The 17,744-nt window shown below is 39.7% G+C and overlaps 1 protein-coding gene across 1 annotated transcript in view; it reads left to right on the forward strand.

Annotated features, from left to right (window-relative positions):
* ZNF521 (zinc finger protein 521) overlaps positions 1-17,744 on the forward strand; it is a 278,374-nt gene that overhangs the window by 242,476 nt on the left and 18,154 nt on the right. The window contains exons 5-6 of the mRNA XM_049620332.1: positions 6,603-6,734; positions 9,393-9,508. Coding sequence (XP_049476289.1) covers positions 6,603-6,734; positions 9,393-9,508 — 248 coding nt within the window. The remainder of the gene's footprint in view (positions 1-6,602; positions 6,735-9,392; positions 9,509-17,744) is intronic.

The following is a 17,744-nucleotide window of genomic DNA, read 5'->3' on the forward strand; positions in this document are numbered from 1 at the left end:
CAAATGTGTGCCAAAATATCGCTGCTGAGTCCCCACAGGTGAAGGGAAGCCACTTTTTTCAGTGGGTTGTTTGTTTTATTGTTTATTGTTTGAACAGCATTCCAGCGTTCTCTCCTACATGAGAATATTCAAATAACTATACCCACAACCGATAATAATAGCCAAGGAATTGGACAATACTGCATCTCAGAGCATCTAAAATCCCACTGCCTGCCTCTCCCATCCCTGCCCACCTGGACCTCCTGCTAGTTTCCAAGCTGCTGATGTTTATGGGGCTCCAGGCAGCCCCTGGGCTCTTTAAAATCTGCTGGGTACAATGCAGCCTACCCCAGTTGAATCATTTCCTGCTCCAGCCCTGCTGATAATGAGAAGTTCAAGACAGGAAATAACAGTGTCAATATCAGTGGCTTTGCTTATAAAGTCCAAAAGCACTGTAGCCTTTAAGACCATTGGCCAAAAACAGGTAGTAACGGAGTTAAATGCAGACTTGCACCTTGTAGGGCTCCTTGAAATAAAATTCTGGCGGAGACAAGTGGGGTGCATATCATTTTGCTTTTCTCGAGATACCTAAGGGTGGCACGTGTGGATAGTCAGAGTCGAGGCACCTGGTGCTCATTTGCTCCTACTGTCCCCAATGCCCTTTCTCTCTTATTGTGAGGCTTATGCTTGTATCCTGTATTCCTCTCTTGTGTGGCATAGAAACACTGACAGTGGCAGACATTGCCATATTGCCAGTGAGAAAATCCAAGAAGGTGCTGGCGTCAGTCTTCAGGCAATGTTCGTTTTCGTGTTGAATTGTTCAAAAGAACAGAGCAGAGCTTTTTAACTAGTGAAGAAAAGGTTCACATAATATTCAGCACTCTCAAATTCTGCCTTACTTTGGGGGCTTAATGACTAATCTACTGGCAGACTTTGAGGCCTAAGTAATATTCTCCGTTGCCAAATTAGCACCTCAGTGTGTTTACGTTACAGTTGTGAAATATGTGCAGTATATAATACAACAAATTACAGTGGCCTGAGCCCTGGAAAGAGCTCGAGAGATGTGGTGGCTGTGCGTGTGGCAAATCACAGTACAGTCTGCCTATTTTTCTACTCCTGGTTTCTAGGGTGAGCCAATGTAGCCGAGGGGTGAGTTTTGTCATGTATGGCTTTTCTTTGTTACTCCTCAGACCCCTAGCTTATAAATGTGTGCTTGGAAATGAACTCAGGGAAGAGGAGAAGCAGAGTAAAGGGTTGGGGGTTGGGAATTGGTTTAGGGCATAGTTTTGTTGGATTTAAAAATATATATAAGGATATAGTGGTATACATGTTCGAACTGGAAAAATTACAACTGCAGGGCATTTGATTCCTCTGTTTGGATTCCAAGGGCAGAGTTTACTCCCACTCAGATCAGAGCTTTTAAGTATGGCCCCGGCCACATGATGATGCACTGAGAGGGGTTTGTATCTTTGGACTTTAGCCTATAGATTTATGCAGTGGAAGAGGCTGGAGGACCCTTCTGGCCAGTCTCGAGGGTAAATAAGAGAAGGAGTTCTACTTATAAACTGTTACAAATTGGTCCTCAGTAATGGCTGCCGTGTTGATCAGACGATATAAGGGGGCCCCCAGTGATTCCTGGGATAACAGCTGCATGTAAGTCAACCACTGAACATTTGCTTGTAGCTGCTCTAGATTTTTGCTTTTATTGAAGGAAAAGGAGTATAAACATGGGACACACAGTCTGGAGGCTGCTTAAAGGGTTTCTCTTGTTTAAAGCTTATATTGAAATGTCAGTGTCTAACAGTTGCCATGTCGGAGCTTATAATTTGAGTTGTGCTTGAACATCCAAATGGTAGCTGTTATTTTTTTCTCTTACAACATGGACTGACGAATAGTTGTGTTGGTCCAGGTTTTATAAATTGGAGAGATAGAAATTATCATTCCCCTCTGAACTGGCCTCAGACAAACAGATTTTGTTCTTACAGCACAAAGTTTTGTAAATGATTATCACGTTCCCTACATTGAGGTGGTATTGCAATTATGTATTCAGACTCATTTCCTTTGAAACATTGAAGAGTGGAGTAAATATTTACATTAGCATCAGTGTCTTCTGTGTGGACTTGATTCCTGTTAACATTTATGTTCGCGCTTAAATGAAGATTAACAAATGGAAGTAATTATTTTAGCTGAAATTTATATACATGTGAAATCATTTCTCAATTATGCCCACACCGTCATTGGTCATGCTTTAAAGCGGTTGACCAGGACAGGAAGTCGCTGGCCTCCAACATGTTCTCAGTGGTGAGAGCTTCACTCGTGCCTTTCCTGACCTTGGACCCACAGTGCTGGCCACACGCATGCTTCCCTCCACCAGTACATAACAAACAGGGGTTTTCTGGAAAGATGTGGGTTTATCCTGGAAGGTCCATGGTCTTCTTGTTCAATTGACTAATTGCGCTCTGATGTTTCTTTCTCCCTTTCCTTGTGCTAATTTCTGCTCTCCCATGTATTTGTTAGAATACTTTTCAGCCTAGTGTTTAGCACTGGAGTTTTTCTGTACTGCATAATATTGCTTATTTGCTATGTAACTTTTTGACAATCAGAATTGCGGTGTGGCCATCAATCTTTATTCGTAGGGTATGGAAAGGGTAGCAGTTTTAGTCTTTAACTTCCAAAGTCACCTACAAAGGCAAATTTTGCTCCCTGTGGAAAATCTAGAGACTATGGATAGGCAAAAAAGGGAAGAAAAATCTAGAAATTTCATCCGTAGATCTCATCCATAACTCAATAAAAAAAATAGGGCTGCACTAGCCTATTATATCCTTAATGGAATATTGTAATGGTTATTAAATCAATTGACTCAGAATCTCTTTTTAATAAATGAGTCAGACTGTATTATCCAATTACTGTCAGCTGCTACCTTTCCGGAGAGCAGAAATGGTCACTTTGATTGAATTTTTAGGCTTTTGGCACCTTTACGAAGAAGGGAGATAAAAAGACAAGGTGCAAGTTGTGGCTTCCTCGGCAAAATCCTGAGTCTAAGGCTTAAGTTCACCTGCATTCGGAGGTGTTGATAGTGCCTCCCCATGAACATCAACTTGAAATTAAAACCACAGTGTCACTTTACAGCTCCTTACCACCTCATACCAGACAGCAAGAAGAAAGGAGAGAAACTCACTTTTGGAAGGAAACAGGGCATACCTAAGGTAGATCCCCCAGTACTAAGGATTTTTTAGAAAATTGTTTGAAAACTAACACACTGCTCTTAGCCACACAATGCAAATAGAGAATATATGGGAGCTGAGTTAAACAGAGACTCTGAATAAGGATAAACCTGTGAATTCATATTATAAATACATTGTCTTAGTTTCCCAATACTATCTCTACCCTGTTCTTCAGTTGAACAGTATAAGATGGGTTCTGTTAACCAGTGGTAAAAGCGTTCTGGGTCCCCCTATCACTCACTCATTATCCATTTGACCCTGTGGAAATAAGCAAGTAGGAGCAGGGAGAAAGTGAGTAGGGAAGTTAATAAAAGTGGGAGAAATGTCTAGATGTGTTCACTTGTAGCTCGGAGCACACTAGCTTTGCTTATCTATCATTTGCTGTGTAAGAATTCAGATATATTTTCTATCCTACTCAAATAGCTGGGAAAAGTCACTAGTTGGAAAAAAAAACTCAAATGTAACTTAGAAATGAAAGGCAGGTAGAACCCCCAGCATCTTTTTTTTTCATATTAAAAAAATGTGCTTTAAACTGTAAACAGTTCTGAAAATGCCAGAAGCTATCGTTATGATCATTGGTATCCCTTAGTGCCTTCACCGGGTATGGGGTTCACGGCAACTAAGTCTGCACTAATCATGCGTAAATGCTTTATCATTGTGTGCCACCGTTTTGTGAATTCACCTGACTAAATTTGGATTATGTAATGTTTTGTGATGGAGTGACTCTGTTCTTAGGATAGGAAATAAATAAAAATCGATGAAGACGTTTTCCTTGTATTCATACACATATATCTTTCTTCCTTTCTATTATTTTTTCAAACAAAATACTCATAGTCAAGAAAAAACATCACATTAAAGACCATTCTAACTTGCATAATTCACTTTGTGTTCATGCAACAGTCAGTCAATATCCCCAAGGAAGCCAGCCAGGCTTACATATATTACTTTACAAATATTGCGAGTTTAAGAATTCCAGAACAAATGTGTATACCTGCTCACACCCATAGGCTGCATCTTGGTTCTTGTGCAAAACACGTAATTTAAAGATGAAATAAAGACTCCTGGTTACCTTCTTACCACCAAAGTAAGGTATGCGGCATCGAGGAAACATTTAAATTTGTCAAGTATTTCTGATGATCAACTTACTGACCCAATTCCCTACAGTGGTGTTTCTTATATTTCTTAATATCTAAAATTCGGAAAATTTTTGGTGACTTTAGGATTAAAAAAAGAAAGAGAGAAAAGAACAGATGAAAACCCCTTGATCTTATATAATCCCTAAAGCTTTTTGTATAACCCCTTGTCATGTCAGTATGCACAATTAAACTCCTTCTTACATAATTATAATCAAGGAATTTACTGTGCCACCCAAATACAGAGTAGGTTTTTATCTCTTGTGAAATGTAGACAGTACTGGGTGGCTTAATTAGTGCTTTGCTTCTCTTTTTACAAATTCCAATCCTCTGCTTCTAAAGACTCATACTTATGTGAGAAGAAAGATTAGGAATACAAATAGAGTGATTTTTACTCCTAGTTAGCTAATAATAATTCACTTTGTAATTGAGCCTTTGTGTTGCCAGTAATATCAGCTGGAGAAGGACTTACACATGCATGTTGTGTTGCATGGAAGGAAATAACCTTTGGAGTATAGACTTGTTGCCCACATGGTATGAATACGTCTTTCACATTCCCTAGATCATTCACTAATGATCCTTAGTAACATTTTTTATCACTGCAAATAGGAGAAGGTAAGAGTATAAGTTGATAACAAGCCAGGTTAAATTGCAACCTCTCTGCCCTTACTCTGTCTGATAAGTCATTTGGGAGTAGTTGGTGAATGTCATAGCCTATTTGCTAAGATCATGGACCTTGAGGCCCCGATGCCTGGAGTTAAGTTCTGGCTCCACCAAATATTGACCCTGTGACTCAGGGTGAAAATCACTTACAGTCTCTGGGCCTCATTTTCCTCATCTGTAAAATGGGGCCACCAGTAGCTGTTAAATTAATGAATGTATAGCTGGGCACTTAGAAGAGCAGTGTCTGAAATGCAGAAAACACTCCAGAAGTGTTGGGTTGTTCATTCCAGTGCTACTGGTTTTCGTTTCTTATAATTGCAAATTGAAATAAGTTGGACTAGTCCTTAAATTTTAAGTTTCAGAAACATTTTAATGAGGAAATAGGCAATCTAAAAATAATGGCGTCTATCGACAACAGAAACTCTTCACATTATATAGCAATTATTATTACGTTGAAATATTTTTCTACCGTCTTGTTCCTAAGATATCAAAGAAAAAGCCAGGGCTAGTCAAAACTGAGCATGGAGCTCGTAGAAATTCCTTGGGAGAAAGACAGAGTCTAGATCACAGGGTAAAATTGAAACTATCTTACGAAGTAGAAGGAGCAATGAACTGAGAAGATATGGAGAACCGGGAGTACCCTGCATAAAAATAGCACTTGTAGGATAAACTATAAGCATTAATAATATTTCAAAATTGCCCAGAAATCTTGGGAATAGAAAAAGAAAGTTTGTGTCAATGGGAGTATCACTAAAAACCTTATAGTTAGAAATAGAAATTTGTAGGGGCGCCCAAGTGGCTCAGTCGTTTAAGCATTCGACTCTTGATTTCGGCTCAGGTCATGATCTCACAGTTCGTGCTGTGCTGACAGCATGGAACCTTCTTGGAATTCTCTCTCTCTCCCTCTCTTTCTCTGCCTCTCCGCCACTCATACTGGCTCTTGCTCTCTCTCTCTCTCTCAAAATAAATTAATAATCTTGAAAAAAAAAAAGAAATATAAATTTGTAGAACATTCTAGGAAAACCAGAGGAGAGACTTAAGGAAGAAGCTGTCCATTTTCCTTGAGTCCGTTATTTTAGGACTTTGGAAATACACAGCCATAAAATCATGATAGTGAAGAAGAGATGCCTTATCAGTGACATCCTAATGATACCTTAAAAGCTTAACAAAATGCTTCACCCGGAAGATAAACACTGCCTTCTGATTCTCTTTGGAGTTTAAATTCCAGAAATGTTTTATGTTGATACAAATTCGTAGGTAATGTGAAATAAGAACCCACAACCATATATGCTACTATATATTTATATTTGTGATGGAAGTAGTTTAACAGATGCAATTACACTTGTCCGTTAAAGATATGATGTGGGGGCACCTGGGTGGCTCAGTCGATTGAGCATCTGACTTCAGCTCAGGTCACAATCTCATCGTTCATGAGTCCAAGCCCCACATCAGGCTCTCTGGTGTCAGCGCAGAGCCCGCTTTGTCCTTCTCTCTCTCTGCCCCTCCCCTGCTTGTGCTCTCTCAAAAATAAATAAAACATGTAGAAAAAAATTTTAAAAAGATATGATGTGTTTCAACTTTTCTGTTCATGTATTCTTCACAGATGAAGGACTGAACCATGAATGTAAACTCTGCAGCCAGACCTTCGACTCCCCTGCCAAACTCCAGTGCCATCTGATAGAGCACAGCTTCGAAGGGATGGGAGGTACCTTCAAGTGCCCCGTCTGCTTTACAGGTAGGAAACTCTAGAGAGCTTCACGGCCAGTTCATGTCTTTCCTACCAAAGCATATTCCCACCGCAATGGCCTTTTACGGATAGGACTTCTGTTCAATTTGGGGAGAAGATGTTTGATTTCTGCTTATTAGCATTATTGATTGCCGCCCACTTAAAGGCTCAAATGGGCAGGAAGGTTAACTGTCAGGATGAACAAATGGCATTTCAAGTTCTCTCAGAAGTTTGCACTTTTCCATTTGGAAAACGACATCCATGTTTTGTTCCCTTTTCTCCTCTCGGTGTGAAAAGGTTACCAAGGCAAGAGTGCCTGCACGAAGCTGCTTCTTAATCACAAGACGTCTGACTACAAGTGCAGCTGTGTTGCCAGCCTATGTCTGTTACTTAAACTTGGAGAGTTTTCTAACATTTCCCATAAGAAATAAGAAGGTAACATTAAAACCCTCCCAAATTTTGGAGCTAGAAAACAGATTAGATGAACTGATTAGGTGAGGCGTTTATTTCCTATGAAATTGGATGGATTTTTAATATAAATTTACACTTTTAAGAAGAAACTTTCATTGGATGTTTTGGCTCTATAGTTTGCAGCAGCAGCAAAAAAACAAAAATGTAAATCAGAATCTATAATTTGAAGCCCATGGGGTTGAGATATGATCACACGTATTTCTGGTACTCCCCCCCCAACAGTGACAAAGTTATTTTGGAAAGTCCTTTGTGATTGTTTTGCATATGTCTTGAACTCAGTGGTCAAGCCCCTCAAGGCTATGTTCCCTTCTTACTTGTCAAAAAAAAAAAAAAAAAAAAAAAAAAAGACCAAAACACAACAAAAATATATCCTTCTCTCAAAATTGACTTCTTTGTTTGCAGAGCAAGATCCCAGGCATTGATTATTAACCTTTACTACATTCAGCCTGTAGATTTCTGTCCTGTAACAAAAGAAGAGAGGGGCCATGTTCATTATACAGTTACTGCAAGTAGTTCTTGAATGTGTTAATGACATTTGCCTGTGAGCCTCCTTCTTTCAATAATTCCATCAGCCACTCCTTCTTTTGGAACTGTTTCGTTGTTGTTGTTGTTGTTCTTGTGCTTTCGATTTATATTTAAAAATATATATTGGGCTTGGGGGGTGCTTTTTAAAATTTATCTTTTTAAGTTTTTATTTAAATTCCAGTTAACATACAGTGTAATATTAGTTTCAGGTGTACAATTTAGCGATTCAGCATTTACATACATCACCCAGCGCTCGTCACAACAAATGAACGCCTTAATCCCCATCACCCATCTAGCCCATCCCCCGACCTGCTTCCCCTCTGGTAACCACCAATTTGTTCTCAGCAATTAAGATAAAATATATTGTTATATTTTTACCACAACATAGTATTTATCTTAAGATACAATGAGTCAGGAGTCTGGGTTCTTTATAAAAGCTCGTGGTAAGTCTTCATAAGGAAGACTGGGTCATAGATCTCATGACTGAGACCCCTAATAAAATAGTTATTTCATGTTGTAGCCAGAAGCCTCATAACATGTGCTAAGTTATATGGAGATCAGTTGCAAATCTGTATAAAAACCCCATTTCTTTTTGTTGATGTAGGTAAGAGACAAAAATGCATTAATCATGAGTCGTCTGCATTTTCTGTGCTGACAGACCTGAATTGTTTCAGTGTATCTTGAAGTAATTTTAGAAATAACAATTAAAAAAAAAAGAACTTCCAATATAAAGCATGTTAGGTGGGAGCGAAGAAATCTGAGTAGTTTTTTAAGGTAATGAGAAATGTGATTAAAATGTATGACTCACAAGAACAATATTCTAATATTTTAGGTTGGCTGGCAATTAGAATAATTTTAATGATTAGAGTGGAGTCAAAGTCAAATGCCAACATCTTTAATAAATCCTCTCCCTGCCTATACAGATTAATATTGTAGATGCAAACTTTTTTAGGTCACAGTGCACCAGGCATCCATCAGAAGTCAGTTCTGCCAACCCAAACACTGCCTCTGGCATATACAATTTAATTATTAATAGTATGTCTCCTAGGTAAACTGTTACACAGTCTTAGGGCCTTGTTTTGTAGTCATTAAAATTGAACATGTTTATATTATTGAAACCCTTGCATTCAGTGTGTAGGCTGAGTTGATCTTAAAGTATCCAAAGAGAATTTACCTGCCGTTCTGTTTCACATTTATAGACAGTGCCCCAGAGTAGCTGTGGGATATAATTTTTAGCATTAACACATTTAAATAGAGAACTGTTTGCCAGCTATAACTTTAGGCAAATACAATAAGCAGGGTTTTGGCATCTATGATTTCTTAACCTGTGGGTTGCTGAGAAATAGGAGTCATTTCTGTTCAGACAGGGCTGTGCATTTGACAATTTTCAGCTTTATTTTTAAAAGATTTATAGGGAGCAGGGCCTCGATAAACCTTTACTTTGGAGCTGTTTGGGCTGAATTGGGTGCTTGGTAGAGTGCATCTTAACAAAAGCCGGGGACCCAAGCATGACCAGATGTGACTCAGCCCTCCCCGGGGGCCTGGCAGTGGTCACACCCAGAAGGTGCAGCATTCAGTCCGCTCAGCCTGGGTCTGTTCACAGGGAGTCATTGACTGAGGGCATTTCGGAAAGAAAATAACCCAAGGTTCACCATCCTTTTATCATTTCAGTGTTTGTTCAAGCAAACAAGTTGCAGCAGCATATTTTCTCTGCCCATGGACAAGAAGACAAGATCTATGACTGCACACAATGTCCACAGAAGTTTTTCTTCCAAACAGAGCTGCAGGTAATGTCCCCACGAGGAGAACCGGGATTGAACTCAGTTGCTCTTCTTATAGGAAACAAGGGCATTTTAAATCTGGATTCACAGTATCACTCACCCTGGGCCACCATGATGCTCTGTGCGTATTGGGGCAAAGGGAGAATTAGAGGCTGGATTAACAGACACCAAAGTAATTTTGCCTCTGGCTGCTGTCAATCATAAAAAGAACTAGAACAGACCTATAATTGGACCTTCTGACCCAGTGTGATAGGCTTAGAGGTCAGGTTTATTGGACTATGGGATCATTCACCTCGCTGTTATGGCCCATTCTCCCCAATCCTGTTTTATTCATGTTCTGTTCCCAATGGACTCCAAGCTGGATGGATGTCCAAGTCATTGTTATCCTGAGGGGCTTGAAATTGGAAGGGAGAGGGGAAGAGAAGAAAGAAGCTGTACTCTTGTCCAGTATGTTTCTTCCACATAATGGAAGAAAATAATTATTACTTAGGAACAGCCTCGTAGTTAAAACTTTGGCATCCAAAGACATCAGGTTTAGCCTTGAGTGTCCCACTTGCTAGGTATATGACTTTGCACTGGTGCATAATGTCTCTGAACCTTGGATATGAAGAAATGCTAGACGGGTGTAACACTTATGGGGTTGTTGTTAGGTAACATGAAGTAATAGGTCTGAATCTAAGGTACCAACTATAAAATATAATACAAATGTTTGGTTGGTTTTATTACTCTTAGCAATAGACTAGTAGTTAAAATATGGGTAAGAGACCTGGATTCTATCCTAGAAATGTTACTTATTGTGAAAGGAAAATAAGTCTTTTTTTTTCTTCTGCTACTTCACCTGAAAAATGGGCATAATACTTACCCTTATTTTTGTGACAAAATGATAGGAGTGACATGTTTTTGTTAAATTTTACTGGTGCCCTTGGAGGAGAATGAGTTCGAACTTAAAATTATTTTATTATTATGAGCATTATTATTAACAATGATTAACAATAAAGTTATTTAGCCTGAACTGGGGGGGGTGGGGAGGGGTAATTATTTTTCGCATTGAATCTCTTAAGCCAGGTCTGGTTAAGCAGGAACCCACCGGCCCCCCCCCCCCCCCCCCCCACACACACACACTCCTTAGTTTTTCATCGTACACTGTAGACCCTGAGACAGCTTTGTACCTCTTTGGGCTCTGGGGAAGCCAGATTAATGTGAACTATGTGTCAAAATAAGAAATTTACAGTTTATCATCTGTTGTTCTATAAGTAAACAAATAGCAAATTAAGGAGGTGAAATAAAAAAATCTATGAAAGAATGGGTGAGCCCATTGTCATAGTGGTGTCAGTGGACTGAAATTAAAGTTGCTATCTTACTTTTTATCACTTCTCAATAGCTATCTACTCTGTCACATCTGTTTGGGATATCTACTCTGACACAGACTGTTGTCAGAAAGTGTATCTTCTTAATACAACCTAAATTTCTGTTTCAAAATATATTCTTATTGCCAGATGTTTGAAAAGATAAGTCCTTTGGGTTTTTAGGACTCTGTAAAGGATATGGCCAATATACCTAGTGATACTTAGCAATGTAAACTGTGGAGCAGAATTAATAATAGCTTAAAATCAAAGTTGTAGAGATTCTATAGAGACTGACTTCTCTCTCATGTTCTTGAAAAAAGTTTGCAACAAATTTGCACTTTTGTACTGTTATTAGTAGATTTCTAATACAGCTAACCTGTTGGTAAGACTTTGGTGGGTGTCTTTCATTAAAAGAACCCAACACTATGGCCGTAGTAGCCTGTACCCCTCCATAGCACAGACAAAGCTGAGCAATTATCCACATCCTTCAGGACTCCAGGTTTCTTTTATAGTATACTTTAGGGTTTCGTGAAGCATACGGTATTCATTCTGTTCTACAATTAGTCTAGACCTGTGGTTTTCAAACTCTTTGAGCTCAGGATGTCTTTACACTTAAAATGATTGATGACCACAAGGGCCTATGATTTGTGCAGCTTACTATCTATTGATATTCCCATATTAGAAATCAAACTTGAGAGAAGTTTTAAACACAAGAATATACACACCTGCGATTCTACTAGCTGTCAGAGAGATGACGTCACCACTTATCCCTTGTCAAGTCACCTGTAGGAAACTCCACTCTGCGCTCATGAGATGATGAGGGTGTAAAGGGCAAATGATGTCTTAATGCTACTGTGAAAATAGTCTTGACATAACAGACCCCTGGAGAGGATCCAGGAGACCCCAGAAGTCCCTGAGCCACACTTTGAGAACTGTTGGTATGAAAGATACAATACAAAACCTACAACTCTTCCTGAGTCTTTAGGATCTTAGAAGGTCAAACCTGTCTCAAAATATTCCTGACTCATTCATTCAGATTGTGATCTGGGTCACAAGAAGACTTATTCCACAATCCAAAGCTGTGAGCACTCTTTTTCCAATCCCATTACCCAGAATCATACATGGTCTTGATATGAATACCCAGGTTCAATATACGCATCATCCCTTAGATAAAAGGTTTTTTTTTTATAGTTAGTATGTGATCATTTTTACAAAGCTAATATCAACCATCATTGAAATATCTATGTAAGTCTATTTTCTAAAGTCCTGACAGTGGCTTTTGGTTTCAATACATTAAGAAAAATGGATCAGAGTTAACTTTACTTTTTCTCGTTTTGAGAGTATTTGGATTTTTATGCTTTACCCTCAGGGGTTCACAGTCCTGTACATTTGCTTTCATTACCCAAATTAGCTTTACACCTGGGCTTAGAGGATGGAATTAATGTAATTTTTAAAGATTGATTTCTTTTATTTCCTGCATGAAAAGTGGGCATGGTAAGTGTGCCAAAACCATAATAGTTTTGTTAATTTCTAGAAGGAAGGGGAAAATTGACTGAAATTAAGGTAACAATAGAAAATAAGATCAGTAACCAAAATAATAAGAATAGAAAAATGACAAATGAAGCCATTTTATCAGCTCACTGTAGTTCACACTGTGGTAAGTAAAATGAGTGCAAGTTTTAAAATTGACATATGTCATACATACCTCTTGAAGTCATCTGTTTGTTTATGCCACTGAAGTTCAGAAAGGCAGACTTTTCGTAAGAGGTTATGAAACGAAACGCCCACAAACTGAAATCCAATGGAAGATTGAAAGCATATAGTTTATTTGATTCTTCTGTCAGAGTGAGAATACTAGGGCAAGTCAAGGGTGAGCATTTCAAAATTGCCTCATAACGATGGTATGTCTTTCAGTGGTGTGGTACATAAATGATTTCATGAACATAAAATTAATTTACATTTCTTTCGCTACTTATGCCCAGTTAAAAATGTGAAACCATTTTTTTTGTGTGTGTGTGAATAGAAGTGCTTTGTGGGGTATAAAATTATATACCCAACACACACACACACACACACACACACACACACACACGGGGGTATGTTATTTTCATTGATATTTGCCTACAACGCCAGTCAGAACTCAGATAATTCCTTATTATGCACTGTCCATCTTCAGGACACCAATGATTCAGACATCATCTTTTGGACATCACAGACCACAATTCATTTTAGAATTAAATGAGACAAAACCTCTACTTCTATGGAACACTCAATCTAAGACACACCTCTTGCCAGTATGGAAGCTATACGCTTCACATGACCCCTAAACCTTTCTTACCGAAAGTATTCATTCCAGTTTAGAGATATATAATGTGCAGTTATTGGCAAGGTAGTCTTTCTTCTTTGGTAGAGTTTTCCCTCACTTTTGCAAGCAATTCTAATCTATTTCTATCTTGCATGCCGGTAGGGAAGATGTGCTTTGGAATAAAGTGTATTATTGGAACTAAATGAACATTTTGTTATTTTAAAAGCAAATGAATATATTGAATGTTTCACATGTTTTCCTAATAGACCTCACAACTTTTTCTGCAGCACTTAAGGAAGCTGCTTTGAGCGAGGGATGGTCTGGTCCAAGAATAATATCCTACAATGCATATTTGTATCCAAAGTGGTTTATACAGGTGTGAGCAAGTGGTGTGTTTGTAAAAATGCTGCTGAATAGGCCACTTTCTTTCAATATACTAATTACTGTTTAATTGGTGCCTCTAGACAAGCTACAATTCAATAGCAGTGATCAAATCATTCCCTTCCAATGTGTCTCGTAGAAAGTTCCATCAGGCACCATGTTACGAATGTAATGAATGTTGAGGGAATTTCAGCAGGAGGGAGAGACGGAATTGGCCTGGGTGAACTTCAGGCTCTGAGATTCTGGTATTTGAATTCCTTTTGAATCAAAGGTTATTTTGATACACAGCCCTTCCCTCCTTAAGCTCACGAATGCAGTGTTTTCCACATTCAAAATGCAGCTGACATTCTGAGGGATACACCATGATTTTCGGGTATCACTTCTTTTTCAGTATGTAATTGTCTCTTCAGCTGTTTTTCTCCTCTTTCCCACCAGATCACCTCATCTGGATGCCTTTTTTTCACACCGCAGCTTAACTGGTGCTCAAGTTTTACGGTCATATTTCTGAAAGAAAATGATGCAGCGCACATAGGATGGGCTGTAAAAGACAACAGTACAGCGTGGCCATGTGGCTGCTGAGCCAGTCACTGGGTCACTTGCTAACTTAGCTGTTTCCTTAAACTAGGCTTTTAATCAATTTAATACAAATCTGTGTCTCAAGTTATTAAATAATACATGATGAGACATTTAGGAGTCATAGTCAAAATCACAAGCCCTATGCTATTTACTACTATTGTCCCAGTGCCATTGTTAATTAAGGAGCATATTTATTAATTCAAATATTTGTAAAATTACCACGTCATCATTTTAAATCGACCATGGTCCCAATCACTCTATGACATATAAAAAATAATTAGAAATATATCACATTTATAGTCTCCTAGAAAAGATAAGACAACGCAGATGATTAAACATTATATGAGCTAATATGTAGTCAATGGTTATAAGTATTCCAAAAGAAGATGCTTATTCTCCAGCTGGGAGACTCAAGAAAGACCTCATGTGGGAGGTGTTCAAGCTGGTTCTGAAGGATGGAAATGATTCTGATATCTGTGATTATAGGAGACTTAGCCACCCATAAAGTCTCCAGCGGTTAGTAGTTTAAAAAATAGTTTTCATTAGTTTTTTTTTTTTTTTCATTTGTTTTAATTTGCTACCAATTCCCTACAGGCAGCTTAGTACAAGGGAAAAAGCATGAGTTACGGAGAAAAATCACCAGAGTTTGATTGACAGGGTCACCGTCACTTACAAGCTGTTATTGACTGTGTGCTTCAGTTTTATCATCTGTACAATGGGCCCATAGGCAACAACAAGGCCTCACACCTAACTCTCAGGATCGTGGTGAGAGTGCAGCTGAGTAGGCGACACAGAACACTCCGTGCAGGGTGTGGAGAAAGACAGGCACTGGGCGGACATTGGCCCCCTGACCCTCTCTCCCTGCTCGCTAGTGCTGACCTAAGTAAACCTAATCAGGAGTCATCATCACTCAGAAATAAAATGTCTGCCTCAAACACGTCAGAATTTTCCTTAGTTCTCTGCTCTAGTCCTACCAGAATAATTTCCCAGTTAATCATACCTTGACATAGTTTCATATTAATTGGTTTCCAGGTAAAAATTCTCATTTTTAAACATTCATCTTTTTCACGGGATTAAAGAATCTTGGGCTTTTTTCTTTCCCTTTTTCCTTTTAGCATATAACCGTAAAACAAAACATTTACGTTTGCTTTCAGAAATGTGTTTCAAAACAACCTGACCCTTCTCTCCATATACCTCAAATGAAGGACGTGTAGCGGAAACAAAAGTTTTATCTTGCTCCCTCCACCAAAGACAAGGTGGGGTCTGGATGTGATGTGGTGGGGCGGGTGGGGGGGGGGGGGGGTGAGGGTTTGCTCTAGCTCGTTGTCATATTTTTCTCTGAGTAAGGCCGATCCTCTATTGCAAACAGGAAGAATGGAAAAGTGTGCGTTTAAAGCTGTAAGAAGTGCCCTAAAACTATTTTGCCCCGGATACTCCTCACAAACCGTTCTGTATTTTTCAGTTGTCCTGTTTTTATTTCTAATGGAGTTTGAGATTGCTTTCACTATCCCCACTCCAACTCTAAGACTCAACACCCTGTCCTGCCTTGCTTCTCATCGTACGGCCTTCCTTTAGGAACCCCAGCCTGGAAGATTTGCCCGTTACCGTGTCTGGGTGGACTCCAGCGCTGGGCTCCAGAGTGGTCCTCTGGGAGGACAGCTGATGTGGGGGGCGTACTTCCTGCCTCTTCCTGGGTGGTTCATGCTTCCTGGTACCTTAGCTCTCCAGTTCCTCAGATCCTTTGGACCTCTGTGTGTCTCTTGTTCTTGGGGCTGAAATCACAGCCCCTAAACACACCACATAGCCTCAGGGATCTCAGGAGCATAAATTGTGTCAAGTGAGCATGTGGGTCTGGAACTGGTCTGTTTCTCCACCACCTCATTTCTCTGCTTTGTGGGCCTGCGGGGCTTTTGAAGTAAATTGGTGCTACACCAACTTCCACTTAATTTGCTCAGTGGTTAAATTGATCTATCTCTTTTATTTGATCGAATCTCCAGGAACTGAATCATTTGCATTGATTTATTGATTGGTGCTATGTTTTCACCATTACTTTTGATCACTTTCAGCTGTTAATATTGGATAATTCAATCAGGATTGACTGGCCTTACCATTGAAGGCAGAAAGTTAATCATATAGGACAAAGAAATAGGACACAGCTAACCTCAGTTTGACTGTTATTCATTCTCTCTCCCTCTCCCTCTCTCTCCCTCCGTCCCTCCCTCCGTCCCTCCCTTCCCCCTTCCCCACCCCCTCTCTCTTCCTATCATCTATGCGGTAGCACAAAGCTAAGGTTTTTCTTGAGCAAAGAAGGGAGTTTAAAATTTTATAGCATTCACAATGCATCTAAAGACGAGGTAGCTTTATTTTGCTCTTTTATAAAACTGCTTCTAGAAATTAAGCAAGCCTACAGAAAGATAGAGAAGCATGATTATCACAATGAACTCATTTGGACTAAGTGAGTAAATGCATTTTCAATTACCCGTTTTGTACCAATAAATGCCTAATCTGCGTGTGCATGCTTGGAGGCACAACGTGGGCTCACCTTTTTCTAAATTTGGCCCTCACTGCTTCACCATGTGTCCTGCTAGTCAAATGCTCAAGAATCAAGTGGTTAATATGACCGAAGTAGGGGCAGCAGAGGTGATAGCAATAAGCCAAAGCCACTTTATTTACATCTGAGTCGTCTCTACAACACCCCAGCTCAGTTTTTAAAAATTCTCCATCCATTAATTTCTTGATGTTCATATCGATGGCTGGTTTTCGCTATTAAAAGATGGAGCACCACCTCCTCGTTCTAGGAGTCATTCCCTCCTCCAACAGCCCTGTTGTTAGCGATCTGCCATTACGTTATTTTTTTGTCTGGCCCAGAGTTGACGACAGATGGCCATCTCCGAACTGCCATCAGTGCGACTTTATGGAGCATCCAGCTAGGGTGTACTGAAGAGCACTGTGGCCAGTTCCACAGCCCCCTCCCTCCCCACCCCCTGGAAATGTTCATCACCTCTGCCACATTCTGCCTTGGCTGGGCTTTGCTGGCCCTGCCACCTTGTATGTCGCCAAGACAGCCTGCTGCCGCAGCGCCAGAAGATCTGCCTCCTTTAGGAACGAGAAACTGCGGGCATGATTGTCCTGTAAAGACAGAGCTCTGTCTCACCACGTTTTCAGTCAGATCCTTTGGAGAGACCTGGAAATCCAAATTTCTAGAACATTCTGCAATCCGGAGAGGCACGTTAAATTCCCACATATGTTCCTATTTTAGATGTTTGCTCCACACACGGATCAGCTTCCTCACATTAGCGGAGACAAAATGCCAAGAATAGAGCCTTTGTGTTTACAAACTTTTACCCGACTATTGGAAAACACCACCCCCATAACCAACTGTTGTGACAATTAGAGAAAGAGAGATGGTAATCATGGACTTCAACTATAAATCCCCTGAAATGAGCAAAGAATTCATTCCCGCGCCTTCTGATCCATCGATGTGGCGATCCATCGGACAGCCGCGCGAAATGAGCTGTTGCTGTGCATTTGGAGAAAGATTGATAGGCTGCTCTTGATCGAGTTTGCTAAGGCAAGGCAGCTTCAGAGCCAAGCGTGTATTTTAAGAGGAATTCACATTTGTATCCTTTATTGT

This window comes from Panthera uncia (genome assembly GCF_023721935.1).
Source record: "Panthera uncia isolate 11264 chromosome D3 unlocalized genomic scaffold, Puncia_PCG_1.0 HiC_scaffold_8, whole genome shotgun sequence".
Classification (NCBI taxonomy): Eukaryota; Metazoa; Chordata; class Mammalia; order Carnivora; family Felidae; genus Panthera; species Panthera uncia.